The following is a 24,000-nucleotide window of genomic DNA, read 5'->3' on the forward strand; positions in this document are numbered from 1 at the left end:
CGGGAAAAAATGGGGTAAACCCCCCCCCCCCCCCCCGAACAAAAATCCTGGATACGGCCCTATAATATAATAAATTTTATTATGTCGTATTTTGGTCGGGCTAGATTATGTTAGGTTAGCTTAAGTTAGGTATTTATACAATAAGTTCCGTGCGGCCCCCCTACCATAATTCTTTGTTGTAGTTTCCATTACTTTGTTACTGAAGTATTATATTTTCATCATATTTTGGTAAAATTCAATAGGATTAACCTAACTTCATTTCTTGAGTTTGTACCATATAATACACAAGGACCATCGTATGTTATATTGGTTGCACTGAAGTTTAAGCGTAATTGACACATCTTAGCTAGGGTTTATAATGCATTCGTTGTCCCACATTTCCTCACCCTTGCGCTTTTTTGGTCCCTGTTTTCACTTAATGATATTAAAGACATTTGAAGTTGCTTCTATAATTAAGAGATATGTTTGCTTCGGATGGCTCACTGGTAATAATTATCACCTGTCTTTGCAATATGGGGTTGCTAATCCTGTGATGGCGGTGCAAAAAAAGGGAGGTACCGGAATTAGCCTACTCTTTAAAGCCCCTTTGAAACTGTTCTTTATTTTGTGAACTGTATTTTTATTTATTTTTTAATGTTCATTGTATTTGTTTCTTTTTTTTATTGATTAAGCCTACTCTGTCACTGTTGTGTCTTTTTACATTTATGATGGGCAATAAATCCATACATATATACATAATGTTATAGCTTAATCGTATCAATTATCCAGTTTTTCTGAAGATTCTTATTTTCAAAAAATTTCCAGACGTTACACTGTCACTGGCGCTAGTAGTTTGTAATCCCTATTTTCCTATGCTGGATCATCGAAGGTCAAACTCTTTAAAGTTTCCCATTTTCTTTACTTTGAACGTGAGACCATACAAACCTGCTTCTAAAACCCAAGTCAGAAGTCGGGTAGCACCTGGGTGGTTTACTGGTGACATTTATTACACGATTTGGAGATGAAAGAAATACATAATACAATATATTAATCCCAACTCTTCACAACATGGTAAGTTTAAAGGGGTTTTCCGCTGTCTAATTCTCCAACAAGTATTTGATTTGTTAAAGATATTATGTAACACTGTTAGCCAGCAGTTTTTTGTTTGGACGGCGGAAAAACCCCCTTAGATAGCAAAATAGATAATTTATAACACAAAACATTGACAAAGCCTAATTGAACCTAAACGTAAAACCAATTTGAAAGAACAAATAAAGGAATTAAAGGAATTTGAATAAAGGAATTATAAGGAAACCAAAAGGAAAAAAAGGCAAAATAGGGGAAAACCATGGAAAAAATGTGTGTTGCCCCATTGTTGGCTGCCTGCTAATAGATTTTGACCTTTAATAAGGAAAATTTAAGTTATAATTTGTGATTGAGTGACCCCTTTCCAGCCTTACACAAACATTTTTACTATATGATTTGGTTGGAGTAACACACACAAAACTGTTTACCACGAACAGTTTGATTACCAATCAAAATCCAAACAGAGATCATTGAAATATTGACTGTTTTTTTCCGTTTTTTTTGCGTTGCCAAAAGTATTGTATTCATAAAACTTTATAGTTTCCTGAAATGTAATTAAACAAATAGGTTTTTCTACTAAAGTAAGGAGCAAGTTTAAAACTTAAAGCAAATATAAATTACTCTGTATATAAAGGGCAGTGCCCCCTTCTCAACGTTTTGCTCACTAAACAAGGGTTTTTTAGTGCTTTGAAAAATTTTATCTTTCCAATTGCAAATTTTCTTTAAAAACTTGAAAGCAGCCAAACTTCATAGTAAAGAGTAAGGAGCTAAGGAGGAGACAGCCCACTTCATATAAAGAATAATCTGTTAAATTAGCTTTCAAATCTGTTCCTTGTTTTCATTTGAAAAGCTCTTTTTTTATTTAATTTCTGATTATTTTCCAAATCATACCCAGGCTTAACCAAGATATAACTTGAGGTACCAGTCCCTTAAATCCTTGGTTAAATACTTTTAAAATATGTAAATCAATAATTGTACGTTGATTAGTACCGTAATACGTTTAATTGCAATATCTATTTTGGAAACAATTTGAATATACTTAAACAATTAGCGGTGAATAGTAATTTTGGTAAAAAGTCTTTGTTAAATTACTACTCAAGAATTTTGGTTGGATGAAAAGGAGTATTATTGTTTGTATGGATGGAAATTGTATAAAAGATATATTCCTCCTCGGGGTAAAGTCGTAGTTTGGTGCCCTAGAATGGCAGAAAACTAGACTTTCGCCGGACGCAATCTCCATCGTCACTTAATAAAGAGATTTAGATATAGATTTCAATGAGCTTCCTCACAATCATCTTAGACTTTCGGTTTGATACAGTCACCCCAGTGAAAAAACAAAACAAATAAACATGCATCGACGATGTTCCTTCTGAAAAAAAACGAAATTCGACATTTCGAATATTGGAGCTTGAAACTTTTACGGTAGGGTTCTCCGATGTTATGTATCTAATAAAGGGATTTTCAATAAGATCGCTTGCTTTTTTGTGAGTGTTCCCCCTTTTTTCAAAGATCAGGCGAACTTTCTCAGATTTTTTGGTTGTTCTTTTTTTTTGGGGGGGGGGGGGGTAAGAATAAATTGAAAGAATTTTATATATTTAGAATCAGCATAAAAAGCCAATACTGCCGCTATATATTTGGTGAATATTGGTCAAAGTCAATTTTTACTTCCAGTTTTTTTATCACAAACTTTTTGATAAGATTCTCTTGTGACGATATTTTTGTGAACTCGTTATTTCTACTGAGTTGAATAGGACACTTAAATGAAGTAGGGTCAATTAGGCAGCTAGTTAGTAAATTTCAATTTCATTTTTCTTCCACTGTTCTATTTTTTTTTTTTTTTTTTAATGTCTGAATATATAGCGGATTTAAGTTCGAGGGGAGAATTGCCCTGTTGCGAAAGAGGTACATTTTACATGGCCTTTATAAAATCAAAACGTGGTATCTATGCAGGCAGGATGATTTTTGAGTATCTCTACTCCTTCTTTAAAATATTATAAGGCTTAGGAAATTGCAAAAAGACAAGTCTGCATCTGTTATAATCTACGGAAGCAATAAATCCTTCTGTAATTTTGGTTGGAGTTTAATTTTCTTTTAAAATTAAATACATAATAATTAAATATATTATTGATTAACTAAATTGATCCTTTTGCCAGGAATCCTTGTTGTTTAAAATTTACTGTATTTTGTTACATTTTGCATACAACTTAATTGCTCTTTTTATTTGGGGTTTTTTTCCTAAAAGTACTGAAAAATAAACTTATTCCTACGAAAATAAATTCCTGAAATATATTCCCTGTCACCCAACCGCCATTGATATTTTGAGTTCCCCCCCCCTTGAAAATTATCTGCCGGCGCCCTTGTCATATACCCTTATGAAGTTATTGGTAGTAATGGGAGCCAAATTGAAATAAGGGGATGAAAAAATGAGCAAATAAGCTAAATAATGTGACATAAAACACCATCAGAAGGTGTGGCTTTGCTTTGAACACAGATTATTGATACTTACACAGACTTCTCATTCCAATATATTTGCAAACCTAAAAAGGAATCCAATGAGAAGATTTGACGCTCGGGAGGAGCGTTATCCAATTAAAGTGCGGGCGTACCGTTCTCCAATCCAATGACATTGCGCGGGCGGGCTAGTTTTATTAGATAGCCAATGTAATTGAGGAACACGTCGGCCCATGTATTTTGCTAGTAATGAGATTTCTGTTGAAACCTACAAAATAATCCGTTCTTGGAATGTGTAGCTGTCTGGGACCCCATAAAATGGCACTGGTCTCATTTTTACAGATAAAAAGCGTTGCCAGGGCAACACCGTCCATTTTGTCGACAACACCGACAAAAGTGCCCTACCAAATCCATAATTTAAGCAGTAATAATTTAGAACGTGTTGCAATAATGTCAAACTGTAAATAATCCCGTGTACTGATCCTGAAATTTAAGAAACGACGTTAAATAATGCCTTAGCTAGGTTAATTTACCATCTCCCCCTCCTTCAGGATATAGACAGTATCACTATTTAGGAATCCAAATACTTTGGTCAAAATACGTTTAAAGCATCAGAGATATCGGAATTGTGGAATTGAGTGAAACGGGGGATCTAATATGAATGTTAAAATTACAATTTGGGATTTGCCATTTATGTAATTCTTATAATTTTGCTCATGAACCATTATAACCGGGTATATATCTCTGGTTAGGATAGGCTAGGTAACGTATTTAATATATGGTATGCTTTACCCCCCCCCCCTAGGGTGCAAATATATAGCCCAAATTTTTTTATAAACTATTATATATTCATCCTATTTTATATCATTATCATTAACCAAACTTGACTTCTTTAGCAGTATATAGAAGTGTCCGTATAATGCACCAGTACCGAGATATCTAAACAGATTTAAGAATCAGAGTCCTGAAAAGTTACCTTTGTCTATTTTGTAGGGATACAGCGATAACACTATGAGCAGAAAAGCCATTTCAACGGTGTTAGTCAGGGTTCGTGGACTTAAATTAAAAACGAACCAATTTGAAAACATGAAAAATGTCATCCAGTTGGCCATTCTTTCTCCAAATATTTGTGCTGCTCTCTTGTAGAACATAGTCTCTGCGATTGCAACAAATATTGCGTGCATTAAACGAGGAACTAATGTCTGAAAAATGGAAAATAACTACAAATTAATGAAAATAAATAAATGGTAAAAATTAAAGATAAATCATCAAAGCGCAATTACAAATTTTTGAAATAAAATGGGTTACAAGAAATATATTTAAGCCTTTCAGGAGACAATCTGACAAAGTCCATTTCCTTTTTCTAACTTAAGTTAGGGCATCTGTGCATAATAAAACATTTACTTTTAATTTTTATAATGATTTATAACTAAAAGGTTAAATAGAATGGACTTTGCTTGTTTTTGCAGCAAAACCAGACTTGACTCGTTCTTTGAACTGAATCAGAATTTAGCTATTTTTTTTTACCAAGTCAGGACTTAACTCGTTTTTGCATTAATTCGGCCTATGGCTTAGACTTAGCTCGTGTTTGCGCCGATACTGAAAATTCTTGGATCATTCTACTTTAAACTAGGTGCAACTAAAAAATATTGGTGGTTGAGGGGTTTGGATAATTTTTATAATAATTACATAATTTGGAACCCTTGCTCCTGGGTTTTTGTGGGTCTTGTACCCTTGCAGGCACATTACTTGGACTGACCGGCCATTTTGAGCCTAAAGACTGCCTCAAAATTTCGATCCAACACGACCGGGAGGGATACGGGGATATATGCAAGCATAAAAGCACACGGGCCCTCCGACTATTTTTTTGCCTAGAAAATTAGCACCGGAAAGTTCAAATTTCAGTTTATATGACCATCCCTTCTATACGAAGAGGCTAGGTATAAAACAATGCACGGGATATGCATCACTCGATACTAAGTCAACGCTACTGTAATGCTACTCAGGGTTGCCACCAGCTCAAGAAAAATTCCATATTTCATGGTGAAAAAATTTGCCGCTCGCGACGCTTCGCGTCGCTCACAAGTACGGCTTTTTGATAACATAGATCTTCGTTCACATAGATGCAACGCACAATTGCACGGTTTGTATTTTTTTTTCATGTAATAGTTCGTCGAATGCGCTTAAATGTTTCAACGTGTCTCGCTGTAAAGTATCTTCCTGATTTAAATTGAGTCAATAGATTAGTCTAGCTGCCAATATTTTTGTTGCAATACAGCTTCGTTTTTCACGGAACCCAAGGGATTTCTTTGAATGTAGGTTTAACCAGTGTTGTGAAGGGTGAAAGGATTCCTAGAACATATTGATAAACCTGTAGAAAGACAAGTTTATATTTGTGTGTTTAACCCTTAGATAGGGTCAGTCGAGCGTGTGCATTGTACGTGATAAGTATCTATGGCTTTGATATAAATAAAGACTGTTTATTTGAAACATCTATGGACTTGAATATCTAGCTCTGCAAAATGGTATATTGGTTTGTAAGCACCATTGAATGGACTCGCCCAACTCTTGAAAATTAAAAAGAAAGCTTACAACATGGTGTCAGAAGTGCTGTGATTTTTCGAGCCCAGTCCATCCAAAGCAGAGCCAGTCCGATGCCATTTCTTCCAAACAGACGCCAGAAATAAACAAGATACTGGCCAGACATATTGTTACACAGGGTCGTCTCAACTTCTAAATGTTTCTCAACCGCCGCAGTTTTATCAAACCGAAGGTGACCGAAGCCTACCAATCTACGCACATCTCCTGTCGTGAAATCTCCAGCCGTCAAAGAAGAAACCTTGGAGGGATCTGCATCCAGTGAAAAACATAAGAGTAAGTGTGAGCCCTAAAGTTTTGTGCGCATAGGAAAAAGTTAGGAGTGCATAGGCTAGCTATTTTCTTGTATCAATTTTTTCTTTTTTAACCATGAATATCCCAGAATTAAATCCTGAAAATGATAATTTTGATGAAGTAAAAGCGAAAGCCTTCCTTGCACAGCAAGAATTACGAAACATAGAAATACCCCCTACCTTTGATCCAAGTAGCGATTATTATGACGTAGAAATAGTCACTAAGTTTTATTCTGACATAAGTCTCTGGGAAACAGCGGCAATGGCCCATTATCTACAAATTTCATCTAATCCCCAAAGTAAAAATTCACAGCAACCGCATCCAACAAATAATCCACCGTCAAGTGATAACCTTTCAATCAGAGCAACAACAGATTTAGCTTCATTAATAACACCATTAACAGAGGTCTCAAAGATAAATGAATTTATTAGCCAACTGAAAAGAATTCAAGATACCTTAACGTGGTCGGAAAAGCAAGTGGTTGCCACAGCAGGAAAGCTAATGAAAGGGGAATTTTCTATTTTTTTTGATGATTTAAATAAGGGGAATTTAACACTTGATACATTACGGAAAAATCTGTTGGAGGCTTTTGTTCCTCAACGCAGCCCCGGGCAAATCTTACAAGATCTTGTGGGATGTAAACAATTTCTGGATGAAACAGTATATCAGTTCTTAAAACGAGTTGAAAGAGCCGCTAAGTCTTACGCGAATTCAATGGGCTATTGGGATGGGCTAAGAAACCCGGCAGTTCAACCATTGGCACTAAACACTTTTAGGGAAGGTGCACGCATAACTTTTAAAAGGGTACTGATGGAACATGAGGATCAAATAACTAACCTAGAAGATGCTTTTAAAATTGCGACCAAGTATGAAAAAATTGAAATTGCGACAAAACCGGCGGATGAGTTTTTTTCGGCTGCCGTGTCAATTGAAAATAGGTTCCGCCTCCCCAGAGAAAGACATGCTACGTTTGCGGTAACCGAAACCACGATAGTTCCGAATGCTGGTATAGAAAAGACCCAGACTCTGAACAAGTATCGGAAAACTAAATAGCCAGTCTAGACAGAGGGCTACGACTGGTACAGAAAAAGAAAACCCTCAATCTGAAACTAAGTATATTAGCATTAACAGCAACATGGGAGAAGATAGAGTATCATTAATACGAAAAGACAGGGATGAGATGCCTGGTGAAAATTTGAAAGTGCTGGACATTTCTATGAGATACCACACAAAGTGTACCTGTGTTGAAGAGGCATCTACAGAATTAGCCTCACGTGATGGTAAGTGGGCCAGGTACAGAGGTGCCCAGCAGTTCGTTCCGCGAAGTGCAATGAGATCTGCTAATCCGGGGGACGTAGCTCGGTTTTATGTGGAACGGTTAAAGGAATACAGGGACGGGGCAATAGACGGGGCCTTGGAAGTTGCATGTATATGTAAATATATATTACGTAAAGAAGTGTGTGATGATGAGAAATTGGAATACAACATTCCTGTTTTTAATAGATATTCTATTTTTTACAAAGGCGAGTTTGAGGAGTTGGTGGGGATTGACGAACACGAGATATCTGTGTTGCAGGATTACTTTCGTACCAACACGCGCCCTAGTAGCGGGCGTAAAACGGCTAAGACGGGTCGGATAGGAGCGACAGGACTTGCGCCAACCAAGGGGAAGGCCCCATCAAAGAAACCTAAAGAGACAGTCTCTCCGATGTCTGAAGAGGAGAGGAAGCAGCGTGTTGCAAAACGGAAAGCAGCTATACGCAGGATTAAAGAGAAGTTAGCTAAAACCGCTAACTCACATGGGTTATTACCTGCATCGGGTTTTTTCCTGCAACAACCTTCATCGTCGATAGTTAACCAGATGATGGAAAAAACGTGTACTGCGTCCGCTCGAGCTTTGGATGCTTACTCTTCTGGTCTGTTGGACTGGTTGTTGTATTGTCGTAGGGTGGGGTTATCGAAAAAACGGGCATTGTGGGGAACATTGCATTATATCATAGCGGACGTGGACTTATCCGCATTACCCGACAGCTGCTGGGTGAGATGCCTAGTGGACGACGGAGACGTAGAGTCTAACCCTGGGCCTATATGCAAGTCTATGGATGATGTTCGTTCGGCTTTGCCGAGCGGGGTTGTGCCAAAAAAAAGGATCAATCCCTCCATTTTGGAATCTTTCAGCAGGGATTGAAAATGACTAATATAAATACATACTTATGAAGTAACCAAAATTCAGATCTTAAAATATTTTAAGTTTAAGCCGTGTGTATAAATATTTTACTAAATATTCAATGTCATTTTTTTTTAACATCCCCTAAAAATAGTGCATTAATTTAGTTAATGGAAATTATATATATATATATATATATGGATAACATTGCTGCTGTTACCAAGATTTTTCTCTCAATAAGGAGAGTAATCATAATAAAAATTATGTTTAATTTTATAGCAGATTTTATAAAGAAAATTGGAATTATGTCCAATCCTCATTTCTAATTTTTCTTTTTTTTTCTCGCAAAGATAGGCTTTCGCTACATTAAAACGCGATAAGATTTATTGATAAGTATATGTGTATATGTTTACGTGTAGGGACAATTGTAGGTGACTGCGCACCTAGTGAACAAAAAGGCTTTCACTTATAAACAGTGTCAACATTGTCAGTTTTGTGGCCGAGAAGGGAAGCACAGTTTAAAGACTTATCCTGCCGAAGTGATTCCCCGTCAAAACAGAACACTTTTATTTTCAGTGAATGTTTTTAAGTGCACACCCTAATTTAGTATTTGCTGTTTGTTCTTTTATTTTTTTGTGTCCTAATTTTATGTTTGTTTCATGGATATTCTGCGCCGTAATACCAGAACTTTTAAGCATAGTTTAAAAATCTTAATTTTTTTTGCTAGAGTCGGGATTTAAGTGATGTAAAAGATACTCTAAAAACCTTTTTTTAAATAACTCAAAAATCTAAAGGGAAATAGCAAGAACTTTGGTTCTCTTTAAGAGGGGGGTGGATTGTAAAGTATCTTCCTGATTTAAATTGAGTTAATAGATTAGTCTAGCTGCCAATATTTTTGTTGCAACACAGCTTTGTTTTTCACGGAACCTAAGGGATTTCTTTGAATATAGGTTTAACGAGTGTTGTGAAGGGTGAAAGGATTCCTAGAAAATATTGATAAACCTGTAGAAAGACAAGTATATATTTGTATGTTTAACCCTTAGATAGGGACATTCGAACGTATGCATTGTACGTGATAAGTATTATTGAAAAAAATGACCATGGATTGTCAGTTTAATTTAAATATACTGGTAATTATTCCTTGAAGTTTTGATAACTATTTATTTATTAAAGTAAAAAAACGAAAACATTTAAGACGTATTTTGTTTTCAGTAAAGCGCAAATTATTTTCTGGTCTTGAAAAAGCGTGGGGGTTATCAGCCCTATTCATGTTGATTTTTGCTCGTTTTTGGGTTTGACTCGGCTATTTATTGTAATTTCTGTTCGTTTTGATTTTTATTTATTGATTGATAGTGATTTGTGGTAGTTTTGCGCTTGGAATATTATTTGACTTTATTTTTGCTCAATGTTGGCTCAATGGAGCTTTTTACCTTTCTTTTAAAAACTTGCTTTGTGGGAAAATAATTTTAAGTTAATTTCTTTTGATTTTTTTTATGGACATTGTCTTTTTTATGGAAAAAATAATATTTTATATCTTTTTTTTGTTTTTTCTATCAGAATCCATAGATTAGGTTGCTATTTGTATGTCAGAAATACTTTTTTCAAATTTAGTAATTTGAAAAAAAACAATTAATTTGATTAGGAACCGCCTGAAGTTGACCTAAAAAATAAAAGTAAAAATAATTCCCGAAAGATTCTATCTATGCTCTTTGACAACCTGGATACGCGTACATTCTTTATATTTATTTAAATTGTAAGAACAGAAGTAGTAATAGTAGTAGCCCCCAAAAGTCTCAACTTAATACCCCCAGTCGTTCTCAATATATTGCTGAGGTGTCTTATTGCCAACCATAAACACAGTACCTTTTGATTTAATTTAAATTAACATTTAGTTTCAAAGCATAATGGACCAATTGCATTAGGGGGTTAACACTTTCTTGTGTTCCTTAAGACAAAGTCCATCAAAATAATCCATATAAAGGGGGATAGAACATAACCCTGCTTAACTCCTGATTTAATAAAAAAAAAAAAACAGCTGCTAACCTCATTTCCTACCTTAACCACAGCAGTGTTATTCTCGTATATAGCACTAATAATTTCAATTTATATGTCAGGTATACCATACAAGGAAGCTTTTCTATTAGGAGAATTGAATGTTTGCTCATTATCTATGAAACTGAGGACCAAATGTGTTCGACAACTCAGGCACTTCTCAATTATTAGCCCCAGAGTGAAAACTTGATCGACGCATCCTCAATCTTTTCTAAAACCGCACCGTTCGTCTCTTAAAACTTTATCTAAAGTATCTCTCAGTCTAAAAAGTATCATGTTACTAAGTAATTTACTACCTACAGAGACCAGACTAATGCCTCGATAATTACCACACTCACTCTTATCATTTTTCTTATACAGAGGTTTAATTAAGGTTTTCTTAAAATCGCTAGGTACTTCCCCTTTTTCAAAAATCGTTTTCACAGTCTTCAGTAACTTATTTCTAACCTCAGAGCCACCATATTTAAGAAACTCATTTACCACACTATCAGCACCTGGAACCTTACTACTTTTTAATCCTTTAGGTATTGTTGCTAATCATTCCTTACAAAACAAATCTTTCTTCACATCCAAAGTATCACAAACTTTTTCATTTTCCTCTATATCTTTTCCTGCAACTCTATCTCGGTTAAGCAAATTCTCAAATGTTCGGCCCATCTCTCTTAAGTTTTTTCCTTATCGTTAATTGCGGCCTCATTCCTATCTTTAACTGGGCCAAGTCCGGATTGACTATTCCCTCTCAATTTGTTAACATGCCAGTACAATATTTTACTATTATGCCGTCTACCTGCATCTTCCAGATCCTCGGCAATTTTATCCATGGCCTCCACTTCACACCTTCTTAGTTCATATTTTAATGCTTTCTCCACTTTCTTTACATTCCTTTTGTTTTCATATGATCCATCACTCGGATAATTCCTGTACAAGTCCTTTCTCCTTTCTATTAAACATAAAGCTTTTTAACTAATATTCTTAGGTGCAGTTCTATCTTTCTCCCCTAAGACACCTTCAGCAACTTCGCAAATTATTTTTCTACAATTATTCCAATCATCTTCCACATTACGAATTTTAAACTCTCAAGTTTAGTATTCAACTGTTCCTGGAAATATTCTCTCAAATTCTCATCCTAGAGTCTACCAACATCATAACCTCCCGGGAGGTAGTTATCTTTCCTATATTTCAGCTTTAAATTAACCCTTGACATTACTAGATGGTGATCTCTACCTTTAACATCAATAACGGCACTCCTATATACCCTAGTATCTTGTATTGATCCTGCCAGTCTTCAGTTTACTATAACATAATCAATAAGATTTGCTGTCTTACCATCACGCGAATACCATGCTACCTTATGAGCCATTTTATGACCAAACAGCGTATTGGTTATAACTAGATTGTTATACCTACAAAATTGCAAAAGTCTGTATCCATTACTGTCTTCTTTTCGTATACCAAATTTACCTAGGCTAGGATACCATCTATCCCTATTTCTACCGACCTGGGGGTTAAAATCTCCCAATAAAAAACACCATATTTCTACCCGGGACCCTGTCTATTTGCTCCTGTAACTGTAAGTAAAATTCATCTGAGTCACTGGTATCTCCGTCAGTCAGTTCTACAGGGGCATATACTACTATAACCGAAACCCTGTACTTTTTAGTCATAAAATGAGCAATTAGTATTCCATTATTAATACCTTCCCAGCCTAAACAAAACTTAGCAGCTTCTTTGTTCATCATGAGCCCTACTCCCTGTCTATGTACCCCATCCTTCCTGAGTGAACAAATTCTATATCACCTAATTTCATGCTTGCTACTCCTGGGATATGAGTTTCTTAAACTCCTAATAAATCCAGTTCGAATCGTCTGAATTCGTCAGTCAAAATGTCGATACGATAGTCATTTTTTAACGTCGTAACATTTCAAGTTCCAATTTTCATGTTCTTTAAATGATTAAAATTATTTTCACCTTAGGAAAAGCAATGATCCCGGATACCAGTGCGGGACGGAGATCACATATCTTCTCAAGTCTACACCAAAGTGCTTAAGCCGGCTTATAACTGGTCAGCAAGAATTCCCTGGGACCTGCATGAATGGAGGCTTTGTTCAATCATGGTCCCATCCTGGTCAAAACATGGTTTTCAGCATTTGGCAATGCTCTTCTATCAACAAGAGTTGAAATTCTGCAAAGACAATCTCAAGCCTATTACCTCTGACTCATTATATATCCATGCCTACAAATATTATGCTACTACGGGGAGGCAGCCCATAATAGATAAATTAGATAGGAAGAGGTTTTAAATTAGCTAGAACAACGGCAGATGCTGTTGTCCATAGATCTGGATCTTACGCCCTGCCGCAGTTGTCCTCCTACAGAGGATCCTCCCGCGATGGTGTTCTGCATCTCCATGCAATTTAATCCATTACTGGGAGAAGGTTTGTAACTCATGGGACTTGTGGATAAACCAGTAGGCTTTTTTGAGTGTTAATTTGAGGGGCCTTCTTCCTCCTCTGCCTGTATTTATGACCCCGGGCGAGGGTGCCCCAGTTTCTATTATGGACCCCCAGGGACAAGGTCCCCCTTGTTCCATGCCTCCTGTGGAGGTACCCTACATATCTGTAGGGCGTTCCCCCATCGCCGACTGGGAACATGCTGAATGGCCTGGGGGCGGCCAGGAACACAAGAATGAAGTTAATGAAAAATATTGTGTTTCCACTTCCCTAGCTCAAGGTCTTCTTGATAAAGAAAAGATTGTTGCTGGTCAAATGTTATGACTCTCAACAGGACAAAAAAAAGTTTGATTAGTAACTGACAATTCAGGCTCCCTTTTGATTCAGCACGAAGTCCCTGCAAGTCCAGCAAGAAGTCCCTGGGACCTCCATGAATGGAGGCTTTGTGCAATCCTGGGCCTATCTTGGTCACAACATGGTTTTCAGCAATTGGCGATGCTCTTCTATCAACAAGAGTCGAAATCCTGCACAGGCAATCTCAAGCCTATTACCTCCGACTCATTATATATCCATGCCTACAAATATTATGCTACTACGGGGAGGCAGCCCATAATAGATAAATTAGATAGGAAGAGGTTTTAAATTAGCTAGAACAACGGCAGAGGCCGTTGTCCATAGATCTGGATCTTACGCCCTGCCGCAGTTGTCCTCCTATAGAGGATCCTCCCGCGATGGTGTTCTGCATCACCATGCAATTTAATCCATTACTGGGAGAAGGTTTGTAACTCATGGGACTTGTGGATAAACCAGTAGGCTTTTTTGAGTGTAAATTTGAGGGGCCTTCTTCCTCCTCTGCCTGTATTTATGACCCCGGGCGAGGGTGCCCCAGTTTCTATTATGGACCCCCAGGGACAAGGTCCCCCTTGTTCCATGCCTCCTATGGAGGTACCCTACATATCTGTAGGGCATTCCCCCATCGCCGACTGGGAACATGCTGAATGGCCTGGGGGCGGCCAGGAACACAAGAATGAAGTTAATGAAAAATATTGTGTTTCCACTTCCCTAGCTCAAGGTCTTCTTGATAAAGAAAAGATTGGTGCTGGTCAAATGTTATGACTCTCAACAGGACAAAAAAAAAAGTTTGATTAGTAACTGACAATTCAGGCTCCCTTTTGATTCAGCACGAACGAAAAAACCTTAAATTTGACGTAAGTAAGTTATAAATTATTTGAAAAAAAAATTAAGCTTAAGCATATGACTAATATTTGATATTTTTCTTTTTTTAGGTTCCCTTTTGAGTCAGCATAGATGAAAAAAACTTCAGTTTCACGTAAGTAAGTTATAAATTATTTGAAAAAACCTACTTTAGCATATGACTAATATTTGATATTTATCTTTTTCAGGTTCCCTTTTGAGTCAACATGAAAGATAAAAACTTTAGTTTCACGTAAGTACATTATAAATTATTTGAAAAAAGATTTTCTGTAACATATGACTAATTTTTGATATTTATTTTTTTCAGGTTCCCTTTTGAGTCAACATGAAAGATAAAAACTTTAGTTTCAAGTAAGTACGTTATAAATTATTTGAAAAAAGTTCTTCTGTAACATATGACTAATATTTGATATTTATCTTTTCAGGTTCCCTTTTGAGTCAACATGGAAGGAAAAAACTTCAATTTCACGTAAGTAAGTTATAAATTATTTGAAAAAAAAAGTTCTCTTGTAGCATATGACTAATACTTGATATTTATATTTTTCAGGTTCCCTTTTGAGTTAACATGGAAGGAAAAAACTTCAGTTTCACGGAAGTAAGTTATAAATTATTTAAAAAAGAATCTTCTGTAGCACATAATCAATACTTTATATCGATCTTTTTCAGGTTTCGTTATGAGTCAACATGGAAGAGAAAACACTTCAGTTTTACGTTACTAAGTTTCAAATTATTTGAAAAAAAATTGCTTTAGCATACGACTAATATTTAATATTAGTCTTTTTTGGGTTCCCTTTTGAGTCAAAATGGAAAAACAAACTAAAGTTTCATATAAGTAGATTATAAATTATTTGAAATTAATTTTGCTTAAACACATGACTAATATTTAATATTTGTCTTTTTCAGTTTCCATTTTGAGTCAACAAGGAAAGAAGAACTTCAGTCTGACGTAATCAAGTTATAAATTATTTGAAAAAATATTTTTCTTAAGAATTTGACAAATATTTGATATTTATCTTTTTCAAGTTCCCTTTTGAGTCAACATGAAAGATAAAAACTTCAGTTTCACGTAAGTACGTTATAAATTATTTGAAAAACGTTCTTCTGTAACATATGACTAATATTTGATATTTATCTTTTTCAGGTTCCCTTTTGAGTCCACATGGAAGGAAAAAACTTCAGTTTCACGGGAGTAAGCTATAAATTATTTAAAAAAAATCTTCTGTAGCATATAACCAATACTTTATATCGATCTTTTTCAGGTTCCGTTATAACACTTCAGTTTCACGTTAGTAAGTTTCAAATTATTTGAAAAAAAATTGCTTTAGCATACGACTAATATTTAATATTAGTCTTTTTTGGGTTCCCTTTTGAGTCAAAATGGAAGGAAAAAATTCAGTTCCAAGTTAGTAATTTATAAAGGATTTCGAAAAAATGTTCTAAAGCATATGACCAATAGTTTTATTTGTCTTTTTCAAGTTCCCTTTTGATTCAACATGGAAAAAAACCTTCAGTAAAATTGAAGAAAAAAATTTTAGTTTCACGTACGTAAGCTACAAATTTTTTGAAACTAATTGAGCTTAAGCATTTGACGTTAATAAGTTACAAATTATTAGAAAAAAAATTTGCTGTAGCATACGACTAATTTTTAATATTTGTCTTTTTTCAGGTTCCCTTTTAAGTCAACATGGAAGAACGAATCCAGTGAAAAGAGCTCTTCATTGAAGAAAAAAATACTTAGTCTTACGTAAGTGGGCTATAAATTATTTGAAAATAATTGTACTTAAGCATTTGACTATTATATGATATTGGTCTTTTTCAGGTTTCCTTTTGAGTCAACAAGGAAGAAAAAACTTCGGTTTTACGTAAATAAGTTATAAATTATTTGAAAAAACTTTACTTTAGCATACGACTAATATTTGATGTTAGTCATATAAGAACTTCAATTTCACGTAAGTAGTAAGTTATACATTAATTGAAAAAAAAACTGTTCTTAAGAATATGACAAATAATCATTTTGTCTTTTTCATGTTACCTTTTGAGTCAACACGGATGAAAAAACTTGAGATTCATATAAGTAGATTATAAATTATTTGAAATTAATTGTGCTTAACCATATGACTAATATTTAATATTTGTCTTTTTCAGGTTTCATTTTGAGGGACCAATGAAGGAAGGACTTCAGTTTGACGTAAGCAAGTTATAAATTATTTGAAAAAAGTTTGTTCTTAAGATAATGACAAATATCTAATAATTGCCTTTTCCAGGTTCCCTTTTGAGTCAACATGACAGGAAAAAATTCAATTTCACGTAATTTATAAATCACCTGGAAAAAGCTTTTCTTTAGCATGTGACTAATATTTTATGTTTTTCTATTTCAGGTTCTTTTTTGAGTCAACATGGGAGAAAAAACTTCAGTTTAATGCAAGGAAGTTATAAGTTATCTGAAAAAATGTGTTTAAACACATGACTAATATTTGATATTTATTTTTTTCAGGTTGTCAGTTGAGTCAACATGGAGGGAGAAATACAATTTTATAAATAATTAAAAAACAACGATGGATGACGTCACATCCAAGAAAACGTATAAAAAAAGTTTAAGTTTCACGCAAGTACGTTTTAAATTATTTGAAAAAATTTTTCTTTTAGCATATGACTTACGTGAGCATATGACTTATTGTTTAGCATTTTGTTTAGTCAACATGGATGAAAACTCCAGTTTCGCGTAAGTAAGTTATAAATTATTCAAAAAAAATGTGCTTAAGCATATCACTAATATTTGATAATGTCTTTTTCAGGTTCCCTTTTGAGTCAACAAGGAATGATGAACTTCAGTTTCACGTAAGTAAGTTATAAATCACCCGAAAAAAAAACTTTTCTTTAGCATATGAAAAATATTTGTTATTTGTCTTTTTCATGTTCTCTTTTGAGTCAACATGGAAGACAAAAACTTCAGCTTCGCATAAGTAAGTTATAATTTATTTGAAAAAAAAACTTCGCTTAGAACTGGAAGAAAAAAAATCAATTTCACGTAAATTATAAATTATTTAAAAAAAAGTTCTTCTTCAGCATAAGACTAATATTTGATATTTGCCTTTTTCAGGTTCCCTTTTGAGGCAATATGGAAGAAATAACTTCAGTTTCACGTAAGTAAGTTATAAATGATTTGAAAAAATTTATTCCTTGGCATTTGATTAATATCTAATATTTATCTTTTTCAGGTTCGCTTTTGAGTAGACATGAACATAAAAACTTCAGTTTCACGTAATTAAGTTATAGATTATTTGAGAAAAAAGTTTTTCTTTAACATATGAATAATATTTGATATTTATCTTTTTCAGGTTCCCCTTTGAGCCAAAATGAAGAAAAAAGGAAAATCAGCTTCAAGCAAATTATAAATCACCTGAAAAAAAGTTCTTCCTTAGCATAAGATTCATATTTGATATTCGTCTTCTTCGGGTTCCCTATTTAGTCAACAAGGAAGAAAAAAACTTCAGTTTCACGTAAGTAAGCTATAAAGTAATTGAAAAAAAATTATTCTAAAGCATATGACTAATATTTGATATTTATCTTTTCCCTCTGAAATTTATACGACCACCCTTTCTGTAAAAAACCTTATATGCCCAGGGCATAACTTACAGCCCTTGCCCTGAGGGCTGTGGGGGTTGGGATACTCATAGACATAATTTCCTTTTCGCTAAGCTGAACAAAATGGTTATCTCAAAATTTTGATTGGATGTGATTTGGGTTATTGGGCGTAAAAAAGGGTTGGTTGCCCTCCAACCCCTTTCGACTATTAAAAAGGGCGCAAGCCCTTTCAATTTCCAATAGAATGAGCCCTTTTTGAAGTTTCTACGACAACTCCTTCGATATGAAGTGCCCTGGTCTATAAAAAATAAAATAAATAAATAATACATCGTACCCACATCGCTCTTTACTTAGGCAGCGCTATTGCATTGCCTATGATAACAGCTGCAGCTGCTGCAACCATAAGAATTTTTTCTATATTCTGTAGCATTATAACTATATTTCGTAAATACACGGCGCGTAGCATAATCTTGTCTTATGTTTGGCTTCATACTACTTTCTTTATAAAAGTAATTGATAAAAAAGTAATTGATGATATTGTAAACTTTGGAAGTAGGTTTTTCTGGGTTAAAACCAATCATTGAAATTCTAAGTATATGTCGAAAGGTTCATTTCTTAGTTAAAATCCCATTTCCTTGATAAGTATATTAATTCTGAATATTTTCTATAATTTCTGGAACGTGACAGATTAAAATAGAGCAGTTCTGTCAAATGCCCCGATTTGTATCTGCATATTGCGATGAATATATGTTACCAATTTAGATTATTTGAGTCAGTTCGAATTCTGTATCTGTCCTCGCCTTATGTACATCCACTGTATTATATGTATAAATAAACATTATGTACTCTAAACACAAACTATGTGATGGTTAGAGACTCTAGACATCCTCCACCGGTTGAACCCAGATAATAGGCCAACGCTACCATAAGGCCCCAAAGAGAAGAAGTCTCACTTTAAAGAGAAGTAGATAATTCACAGAGAGGTGAACACAGAAAGTTTACAATATTTTGCCCACGATTTCTAAAGGGCAAACTACAATACCATTGAAACGTTGCAACCTCCAGCTTAGTTAGAACAGGGCTGCAAAAAGGGATAAGGAGGTTATGAATACAAAGTTATCAGTCCTTGACTTAATACTTTACTATATAATAACTGGTAAAATTAAAACACTGTGCCTCAAGGAAAAGAAAAAAGAGATATCGCACTTTTATCGTTATGTCTAAAAAATTGTGTTTGGTTGCATTTTTGTAACGTCAATCGTCACGTTTTTTTTACTTTATAGTGATGAAATAAAAATAGCCAACCATAACGCCTCTTGCAGCTCATTTGATACATTAGTATCGAAAACTACAAGCTGGCAGTTGTATTCATATATTAATTATGAGCGGGAAACGCTTCAGCTGAGATAGTACAAGAGGTGGTATGTTACAAGACGTCAATTTCCAGGAAACTGGAATTGCTTAAAAACCAGCTTCGGGATTTTTTATGGTTTTCAGGAAGCTCTTCTTTTTGCAATTGAAAGGTTTGTTTAGGCATTCAATATATGGCATCTAGGATTTTATATAATAACTTATTATTTCCAACCATTTTTGTGAGTGAGAATAGAAGATATAACCCTTTTGGGCATAAAAGAATAACTTGTATACTTTAACGACCAGATAAAGATAGAGAAAATGGATCGGAGAAATCAGTAGAGCTTCCTATGTTTGAGGGAACGGAGTATAAGTCAATATTTTTGAAAATTTTGTTAAATAACGCCATCGCCTATTGTATTATATTAAATATTATCACTGAAGGGCAACATCCAGAAGCCTTTGGTCACTTATTTCATAGGACATGTGCTAAATATCTCCATCTTCGGAGTCGAAATGACATTGTCACAAGCTGTTGCCTCGTTGGATCTTGCATTGACTGATAAGTCATTTTTTGAGTCCAAAGAACGTTTAATATTCTCTTAAAGCAGATGTTTTTCGAACGCTTGGTTAATTTTTCTTGCTGCTGTTTAAGTGTATTCTCTAAAGCGTATAACAACACAGGTAAGATATTATTATTAAAAGCCGCAGCTTCAAATGGAGGAAGAAGTTCTGGGATTTTGCGAAGAGATTTTGCGCCAGATTTTGCGAAGTCTATTGAAGTTCCCATTTGCCTGTCCTATTTTGTTGATACTTTTTGTGCTGTTTGACCGGGGCTCTCGACAACATTCCCTAGTTGTTTGAACTTAATTAGTTGTTTTATGTCATAGTCCCCGCACTTGATATTTAAAGGAGGTAAGTGGTTGCCATATATTTTGTCGATTAGCGTTTATTTTTAGACCGACTTGACCAGTTCTTTCTCTGAGTTCTCGTCAGTGTTTCTTTGAATCGGTTCTTAGATGGCTCTGACATTGCAATGTCATGAGTGAAGTCTAAATCATTTAGACGGATTTGTGCTTTTAGCTCGATGTCATCTGGTTCGCTGCATCTGAGAACGTAGTCTATCACTATTACCAAGAGAAGTGTTGAAAGAAGGCAACCTTACTTCACTCCTGATAGGATGTGGTGACATCTAGTTCTGCCATCAGGGGTTCATGACAAATCATTCGCTGTTTTCATTTACAGCCATCCTGAGACCAACTAGTTTCTCTAGGACACCGTAGTGCTTCCATGAACTAAGAAGGTCTACACAGTAGAAGGCCCTTTGGATATTGACAAAGATCTTACAGATCTTTGCCCGCTATTCTCGACTTTCTGACGATGCGATGTAGGAATATCAGATTTGTGCAGGAGCGGATTAGTTGGTTGCTATGCTACTCTTCGCGTAGACGATTGTCTAATTGCAAAGTGATCCTTTGGAGTGTAACATGGAAGAACAGCTTTCCAGAAGTGTATAGCAGGCAGGTGCCACGCCAATCCCTGGGATTGTGCCGAATTCTGATGAAAAACCACCATTGTTCATCTAATCTGATAAAATATAGTCAATTTTGGAATCTGAAGCTTAGAATATACTTTTTGAGTAGCATCAAGGTATTCCATTAATAAAAAAAATATCCCACGCAATGCTGTGTCGTTCGGGTAGCTGAATTTAGAACATTTGGATAGTTTGGGGTGAAGGAGCTGGTACAGCTGTGGTGGCCCCAGGTGGCATGTTGCTGCAGTGAGTTTTTAGTAGTGGTACTGTTAATGTATCTATTCAGTAGGCTATTTATTGCGCTGTTTTGAAAATCATGCTACTATTTGTCTAATGTCTCTTGTCAGAAAGATCAATAATATAAGATGAAACAGTTTAAAAACATACCAATAAATAAGGATAGTCAACTCTAAAATATCCAAGAATCCGATATGCTATGCTAATGATAAGAGGATAGAAATATGTTCGAACTCCGAAATTCCAATCCCATGTTATAACACCATACCTAGAAATAAGGATATAAATGTCAAACGGTTCTTAATAACGAACTGAAGCTCAAGTAAGGAGCGAGTCAACCAAATAGTAATTGAAACTGTAAAAAAAAAATTTAGTAAAAAAATTAATACATTAAAAGAAATGACTCGTTATGCTGATTTCAATTATATAAGGTTCATAAGCTTCATGTTACCCAACAGAGACTACGAGCCTGAAAATTTGTTGATTTTCGAAAAAGGCAAAACACCCCCTCATGCGATTTTACTAAAAATCATACTATCAAATTCAGCATATCAGAGAACCCTGGTGTAGAAGTTTCAAGTTCATATCTACAAAAATGAGGAATATTCTGTTTTTTTACTATAAGAAAGATCACTCATGCGTGTTTATTTGTTTGTTGTTTTATTTTCCCGGGGGTGAGCATATCGAACGTACGGTCCTAGAAGATTGGGAGAGGGCTCATTGAAACGGAAATTAAGAGTTCTTGTACCCTTTTAAGTGACCAAAAAGTTTGGAGGGCAGCTAGCCCTTATCTCATGAGTAGTAAGGCAATAGGGACCACAACCGGGACAAGAAATGGGACAAGATAATAGTGTATGCAATATGAACGGTACATGAAACGGGACAAGAAAACCCACGCCTTTGACACTATATTTAGACATGCACATTTTAAAAAGCTGGCACGCTATAATGCATGTTATAAAACAATAGTCAAGGTTCTATTGCACAAGGAATGTGCGTCGTAACTTCACGTGGACATTTTTTTTTTAAAGCGGGCATGGTATAAAGTAGTCCAACAGGTTTTGGAAGTATGCACAAAATTATATATCTCAAGCACTGTTTTTTGAGCCAACATCCGTTTTTTATTCGTCCTTGAGATTTTGTATAAAATGTTCATGCCTTAAGATTTAATTTCAACTATGTTTTAACATATCATAGATAGTCCACTGAATATTATTAACTTTGAAACAATGGATACTTCAATTTTCAACGTGAATACAGTTTACTGAATTTCTTAATTTACTTCCAAATAAAAATCATTTTACCAGTAAATTCAAATTTCAGGGTCATAGGCCCCCGTCCCCTCCAACAATACAAACCCTTACAACAGTATAAGTATACTCGTTAGAAAACGCAAAGTACGCTCTTTTTTCTATTATGTAACCAAAAACCCATCCCCCACTGCTCTGTTTACGAGCATAATTCTGTAGTTTTACTTATCTCATTCAAAATCTTCCATTTCCCTTAAGATGTTTTAACCTTTTCCGCTCTAAAAACCGGAATTGTTTATAATTAAATAAACGGGTCTTTTTGGAATGGAACTTAACACGGCTTATCGCATAGATTAATGCAACATATTTTTGTGATTCAACACACATTCACAAATAGATTGTTTATCGGCCAAATTAGAGGAGATATATTCTATTTGGTGAAAGCATATGGGGATTCATTAATGATTAAGGGTCTTTTTATAAAAATATAATACAGTGAACTAATTATAGCACCATCCTTGCAAGTTGAAAAAACAAACTATTTCGTCGCATGGAAAGTAAGGGGGAGGGAGAGGGGAATTCTTTGTGCAGACTAATTTTTGAAACTCCAAATTTTCAAAAATTTTACTTTAGAAGCTTTTTAAATATTTCTAAAGTGCTTAGACATAGAGCAGTACAAACATCAGAATTGAATCTAAGGGTTAATTTATATCATGGGATGATGTTTTTGAAATACCCCCCCCCAAACTCAAAATTTTCCAAAATTTTACTTTAGAAGCTTTTTAAAAATATTTCTAAGGCACTAAGACATAGAGCGCTACAAACATCATAATTGACTTTAGGGGGTAATTTATATTATGGAAGATGTTTTGAAATCCCTCTCCCCCCCCCCCCAAACTCAAAATTTTTCTTTAGAAGCTTTTTAGAAATATTTCTAAAGCGCTAAGACATAGATCGCTATAAACACCAGAACCATCTTTAGAGGATAAATTATGTTATGGCAAGATATTTTTGAAATCACCCTTCCCCCCAAACTCAAAATTTTCCAAATTTTACTTTAGAAGCTTTTTAAAAATATTTCTAAAGCGCTAAGACATAGAGTGCTACAAACATCAGAATCATCTTTAGAAGACAAATTATGTTATGGCAAGATGTTTTTGAAATCCCCCTTCCCCCCAAACTCAAATTTTCCAAAATTTTACTTTAGAAGTTTTTTTTAAATATTTCTAAAGCGCTAAGACATAGAGAGCTACAGACACCAGAATAAACTTTATAGGGTAATTTATCTTTAAAAGAGAGGTTAATATCTCCTTTCTTAATTTTTCTTCTTTTTTAAGGAGGAGGAGGTGGATTCATACAATTACTCTTCCCAAGGAAAGAGACCAAGATGAACTGGTACCACATCGACGCAATCTGCACGGCCATCCATTACAAGTTCTCTGGACGAACCAGGACCCTCTCATGCCAGTGTCAGCTCTGTACAGACCACTATGCAACCTGGTAGAAAATTCAAGAGGGAATGGATGCTTTCTCATAATGCATCAGTCTTGTATACTCAAGATCAGGAGGGGACCCCCCTTCATGCTTTACCAGGGGCTTCAGGCATAAAAGTGCAGTCTGAATTTATAAATGTATGTATTTTACCTCTACCTTATACATAATTATTTACTTAAAAAAAATACTAGGAGGAATTGAGTTTTGTGGATGGGTGGTGTGAAATAATGGTACGTGTTAAATATTCGGATAAAC

The 24,000-nt window shown here is 34.9% G+C and overlaps 1 protein-coding gene across 1 annotated transcript in view; it reads right to left on the bottom strand.

The window, feature by feature from the left end:
- LOC148940954 (GPI mannosyltransferase 3-like) overlaps positions 1-24,000 on the bottom strand; it is a 95,896-nt gene that overhangs the window by 49,810 nt on the left and 22,086 nt on the right. The window contains exons 2-3 of the mRNA XM_089104827.1: positions 21,152-21,269; positions 4,493-4,718 (exon numbers count right to left, since the gene is read on the bottom strand). Coding sequence (XP_088960953.1) covers positions 4,493-4,718; positions 21,152-21,269 — 344 coding nt within the window. The remainder of the gene's footprint in view (positions 1-4,492; positions 4,719-21,151; positions 21,270-24,000) is intronic.

Source organism: Artemia sp. Qi Xiang Cuo, chromosome 19 (assembly GCF_049724085.1).
Source record: "Artemia sp. Qi Xiang Cuo chromosome 19, ASM4972408v1, whole genome shotgun sequence".
Classification (NCBI taxonomy): domain Eukaryota; kingdom Metazoa; phylum Arthropoda; class Branchiopoda; order Anostraca; family Artemiidae; genus Artemia; species Artemia sp. Qi Xiang Cuo.